Source organism: Poecilia latipinna, unplaced genomic scaffold (assembly GCF_001443285.1).
Source record: "Poecilia latipinna isolate Pla-1442-1.1 unplaced genomic scaffold, P_latipinna-1.0 Scaffold1082, whole genome shotgun sequence".
Classification (NCBI taxonomy): domain Eukaryota; kingdom Metazoa; phylum Chordata; class Actinopteri; order Cyprinodontiformes; family Poeciliidae; genus Poecilia; species Poecilia latipinna.
In genome coordinates this window covers 182,318-188,389 of record NW_015113698.1, presented here as the reverse complement: position 1 = coordinate 188,389, position 6,072 = coordinate 182,318, and the positions used below count along the sequence as shown (strand labels likewise).

General features: G+C 40.9%; 1 protein-coding gene across 1 annotated transcript in view; it reads right to left on the bottom strand.

Annotated features, from left to right (window-relative positions):
* Positions 1-5,796, bottom strand: part of LOC106959453 (matrix metalloproteinase-17-like) — an 89,627-nt gene extending 83,831 nt beyond the window's left edge. The window contains exon 1 of the mRNA XM_015052028.1: positions 5,155-5,796. Within this exon, the coding sequence (XP_014907514.1) occupies positions 5,155-5,289 (135 nt within the window). The 5' untranslated portion in view covers positions 5,290-5,796. The remainder of the gene's footprint in view (positions 1-5,154) is intronic.
* Positions 5,797-6,072: the final 276 nt, after the last annotated feature.

The following is a 6,072-nucleotide window of genomic DNA, read 5'->3' as shown; positions in this document are numbered from 1 at the left end:
AGCAAAAGCAAAAGAATTAAGTGAAATTAATGTAAATAAGTCCATAAGATAAACTGCAGCCCAAACACACTTTTTAGAGTGTACAATCGCTTAGGTGCCATGCATTCACATTCTGCCTTTCGAGGACATAAATGGCCAGTTTATGCCTACATCTGATTCATATTTTTAGTGGCTGAGCTGCTAAAGCTCATGTAGATTGGTGGTGACATTCCATAGTGATAAAAAAGAAAAAAAAAGAGGTTTAAAGAGCTTACAAATCACATTTTTTGTTGCTTTTGAGATGAAATTCTATCACCTCTGGCACCTTTGTGAGAGGACAGAATGATGGATAAAAACCTTGTGGCAAACAAGATAGCAGCAAATATTTTGTAACTTCTGTTCTGTTTCTACAGTTGTGTTGTGCTGATATCCATGTTTGCTGCTACAACAAGTGCAGCAATGTTTCTGGAGGCAAAAAGGAAGTCAAGTCACTCATTCTAAATTAGTACTGAAGATCGCCCTGAAGGATTAAGTGACATTATAAATGGAGCACACATAGAGGTGATTACATTGTAGCTGCAGTATGGAAGCTGCTGTAAAGGCTATATTGCAAAATTGGTGCTTTGCAGTCATGTTCAAGGCTGAATCTATGTAAAATTGGAAACTGGATGCCTCAAAACCACACTGAAGTTTACAGCACAGCTAATTATGGTCACTGAGTACAGTGGTTAAAACGGGGGGACATCTAGTGCTGTAGCTCAGCTAAATGCCTTGTCAGGGCTTTGAAGTGTGACAGGACTGTGGAGCAACAAAACTGAACATCAGGACACGCTTCCGCGGGCAGACGACTGTTTTCGCCGGCTGAGTCCCAAATGCATGGCAGTTATGAACACAAATGGACTGAGATGCAATAGGCCACTGAAACCCTCGACAGCCAATTATCCACCTGTTCTCAACAGCTGAGAGCAATTTCATCAATGTGGGAGAAAGTCTTATTTAAAAGTCAATCAGCCGGTCGCAGGGGAGAAGGGCGCACATCTGTCAGTCAGCTTGTCTGGCTCCCATGATCACAGTAAACTCTCTAAACAACAACAACAGCAGACATACCTGTCTGTCCTTGATAAAATAAACAGTATTTACCCTCACACTACAAACTATGAATGTTAAGTAAACATAGTAGCTTCTAGCTGGAGATGAAATATATAACAAAGTAAGAAAAGGGAAAAAGTGACAAAAATGTTCTTTTGACAATTGCTAAAATATGTTTTTTGACAGAAAATCTTTTCATATTTTTTTTTTAAAGTTCCTGGGAAAGAATCGTGATATCTGAGCATGTCAGTAAAGGACCAGAGACTGTGAAAAACAGCCATTGTTTGTTTCTCTCTTAGCAGAAAGTGAACATCTATTCTTTACACCCTTGTCCCTTAGTTGGGGTACACCCTGAACAGGTTGCCAGTCTGTCACAGGGCAACACAGAGACACACAACCATGCATACACACACTCACACCTAGGGGCAATTTGGAGAGGCCAATTAACCTGACAGTCATGTTTTTGGACTGTGGGAGGAAACCAGAGTACCCAGAGAAAGCCCACGCATGCACAGGGAGAACATGCAAACTCCAACCGGGGCCAGGAATTGAACCCAGAGCCTTCTTGCTGCAAGGCAACAGCTCTACCAACTGCGCCACTGTGCAGTAACCTAAATAATTGAAACATATGTTAAAAACAAAATAATATTTGAATGCTTTTTAACAAATACCCATGACAAATATTTCTAAATTGGTCAAAAGCAAAGATAAACGTATCATTTTAAAAGTCTATTTGATAGGAAATAATCTAAAAAGAGCATCTTTAGTGCTTCCATAAAATTAAAAAATATATATTTTAGGTGTAAGGAGTTAAAAAAATATTCCTTGTAAAAGAAAGGATAAAATAAAAACTAAAGTCACAGTGCAACACAGTCAGCTGCCTGAGGCTGCAAGCTAATCTAAGCTACTGGTTTTAGTTCCTAAAAAAACATGGACAGGTGCTTCTTGCAACTTGCCTCATACAAACCAACAACCCAATAAATAGTTGCAAGAGGACGTAAACATGTCAGGATAAGGGAGTTAGCAATTGTTAACCTTCAGATGCATGAGTGACTGGACCCTACACTCTCCCATAACTGGGTCAAAATGGACCCAAATTAAAATCAATGTGTTTCAATCGGTGTGCACATGCACACACAATAACAGAGTCTTTCCTCTCCACCGTTTCTACATGCATACTCTGTATGAGGGATCTTTTTTCTGTATCTACTCAGCACAAAATGCAGGCTAATATCAGTGGAACCTGTTATTATGTAAACCAATAACCATTTCCTCTAAATGTTCCTCCTGTATCTGTATCAGACATCAGATGAATTACAGATTCACATCAGGAGTTTGACTTTTTATCACCAATTACGTATGTATCATTAGATTCAGGTGACTTTGTAAGGCCAAAGGACATTGTGAGAAAAGTAAACGCTTTCCAGAGTTTGAGTGAAATAACACACAATTCCCTCAGAATAACCTTTTGACTTCTACATTACTGCAGTACAGTTAAACTCTCCTGAGTAAAGCATGGACAGAATGCAAGTAGAAAATTGAGTGTCTTGGCTATTTCAGTTTAGTACTGCTGCTATGCTTTACACAACCACAGTTTGTGATAGAAATGTATTATTTTTTAATCAAAATATCCCATGTGTATCACAGTGAAAATGCAGGTCAGAACCAGAGCAGAAATTACACCATCTACCTGATGCCTGCAAAAATTCTAGTTTTTCATACTTGAATTTTTTTTACAAGTGTTTCATCACAATAGCAAAATACAAGTAGCAACTGCTTAAAATAAAGAGCTTTTATAAATCTCTGGTTGTGTCAGGAGTCAGGTCTCACAGCTACTGCTCTTAAACATTTCTCCTCTATTTTTCTCCTTACTATACATATAGCCAGATACAGTTTTTGGTTAATGATCTCACATGTGGGCTAAACGGCAAGCATGACTGAAAGTTCTGAAAATCTTTGAAGATGGCTCTGCGCAGCACAATGTAATCCTCAATGGTGTGAAATTGTGGTCAAGTCGTCAAGTCATGTCTGCAGGTTTGGTAAACAGAAGAAGATGAATGACTTTTCCCAAATCAGCTCTCCTTGACTGGGATTATGGAAGCGGGTCCACCATCAAAAATACATCCCCAGTTAAAGTACGATACAAATCCAGCCCTGCGGCTGATGACAGCTGGGTTGTCATCAGTTGACAAGAATGGGAGAAGACGAGAGGCAAGAAGACGAGAAACAAGAATCCAACAGTGATTTGAGGAGGGAGTGTGTGTTAAATGAGTCATTTTCATGGTACAGAATTATAAGACAATCCCTCTAGTCAAAAAACAAAATTAAGATGTTGTATCAAGAGGTTTCAATTAAAAATGCAAAGATGAGGCTTTTCTCTTCCAATAAATATTTCTGGCTTTTATTGAGGTCTGACCTGCCAATTCCAGTTTCAACCAATGCAATCAAATAAATGAAAAACAATGCACTGTGAGTTCTTAAATAAAGGATATAGACTTGAATCCAGAAGAAACAGAAGAAATGACCAGATTACCTTGTTTATTTAACCAATGTATGTGCCCCTAATATAAAACTTAAGGTCTCATCTTTGCACTTTGTAAGTAGGGGTTCCATTGGCATCAACAAGCCATGACCTTCAGTTTGCACTGGAGCAGTTTGCAGACAAGTGCAAATTGGCCAGGATGAAAAAATTAACGTCATGGTCCTCAAATGGAAAAAAAAAAGAAATAAAAATGGACTGCTCCATCCAGATCAGAGGTCAATCTCTGCCTTGAGCAGAGAAGTTCACAAGTGGTGTCTTGTTCACAAGTGACCGTAAGTTTCTGTAACCATATCCCAAATACAAATTGTTTAAATAAGCTTCTGGAATAGGGGGGCAACAATTTGTTTTGGAGACGGAGTGAGCCGCTCCATATCCCTGGAGAGTTTGGAGCCGAGCCTCTGCTCCTCTGCATTGAAAGGAGTCAGTTGGGTTGGTTTGTACATTTAAATAGTATTTCTCCTGAAAGTCTCTCTTTGGATGTTTTTCAGGCTGAAGGAGCTACCTGGTTAAGTTCAAAACTATTCATACCACTGCACTTGCAATCTAGGTCTAAAACATTCTTTCAACTATATACAAAATATTCTGACTTAGAATAATAATATTAACATTGTGTTGTCTGGACTTGAATCTCGTCCCTGAAAATTAGAGGAAACTGCAAATTAGAAAGACGATGAGAGGCCTTCCAAGGACTGGACTTGTTAGCACTCCTTACCCAATCTTAAAGGAATACACGATAATGAATGAATGGAAATTAAAATTAACATTTTTCAACTGTCAGTCACCATCAGAGTCAGTCATGCGAAAGTTGGATATTTCCGATCTCTGTTCATTAATTGGTGCATCTCAATTACCACAGCTGTCCATTAAACTACTAACACTCATTACAAGCTTGCTTTCTCATACCTCTATACAAGTAACTTCAGATACAAAGTGAAACAACTTAGTACTTTTTAAAGAAAATAACTTAATAAAAATAATATCCTTTTGGGATGTTGTACAGGAATGTGAATGAAATTAGTTACACTCTCCAGACTTCAACCTGTAAATCACAAAATCTAATCTATTTCAGAGCCAAATTGTCATCAAATAATACTTTATCGCACCTCGTTGTCAGTAACACCGCTTGAACTGTTGAGATAAATGTTCCTTTAACGCCCTCTGGCTTGGGGCGTCTTTGAGCTGGAAGTGAGCCCCGATTGCAATTCATCACTGCAGGGTATATATACTATGTCAGCATGCTGTGGGGGAGGTCGATATCCCGCCTAGGCAAATAAATATATTTACATTTATTCACTGGAAGCCATTACATGAACCGTGATTTGAACTGAAGAAATCACTTTTATCCCCTCAGTTCTTTCAAGCAGCCCGTAAGGCAAAGATCCCCCACCGATGCAGAGACGGTCTGATGCGGGGATCAGAGAGCGACATCTGAAAGTAATGGCAACTGCACATCTAACACTTTTAACTGCACTGGATTCAACTTCGTTCAGCCTCAAAGAGCAAAACTTCCCACCTCCGCGAAAAAAATAGTCACGTCAACTTACCACCCCCGTGTCCAGCTGCTCGGTGGCCAGAGAAGGAGCCGCTCCGGTCAGAGGCAAAAAACACAAAATCGGCAGAAAAATCAGCATCTCCGGTGAGATGTTCCTCGTCCGCATGCGAAGAAGCAGAGGAACCATGATGCCCTATGACAGGTTGTTCCTGCTGGGCTCACACAACGACCCCGACGACCGCATCCACGGGATAAAACCACACGCCGAGGCACGGTGAAAATGTGCCAGTTTACCTTACTGTGGAGCGCAAACACATAAAACACATTAAAACCGCTGGCGGTGGGTGCGTTCGGGATTTATACAAGTTTGGTTTTCCTCAGAACGACACTTGGAGCCATCAACTAATGGGTCATGATCGCGGGGAAGGGCTCGATCCTTCTCAGATTAGTCCACTGGAGGTGAATATCCCAGCAGAGAGAGACAGAGAGACAGAGACAGAGAGAGAGAGAGAGAGAGAGAGGCGCTCCACTCCTGTCTGTGCAGTCTCTTGCACTGAGGAACCACAGCAGCTGCGTGGGGCTTCGTCCCGGGCTGAAGGAGTCCGCTTGTTGACGCGCGCAGCAGTGAGGAGAGTAAATCCACGGTCCTGAAACACTCAGAGGGGGGAGAGTGGGAGGCAGGCAGGGAGGGGGAAGGGAGATCCAGCGCTTTTCTCAGCCACCCTGGAGACTGGCGAATTCCTGATGCGCGTCCTGAGTAATCTGAGAGCGTTGCTGGGGTTCACACTTGAAACGTGTCGGCGCTGTTCATAGTGAGACGTACATTTCTATTAATTTCAATTCACACAAAAAGAGAAAGAAATGTCGGAGATTAAAAAAGAGAAAACTTTTTTTTTTGTTTTATATGCTGTTATGTCTTGCTCTTTTTCTCCATATCGCATGTGATATCAGTAAGGAGAGGCACAGAAGC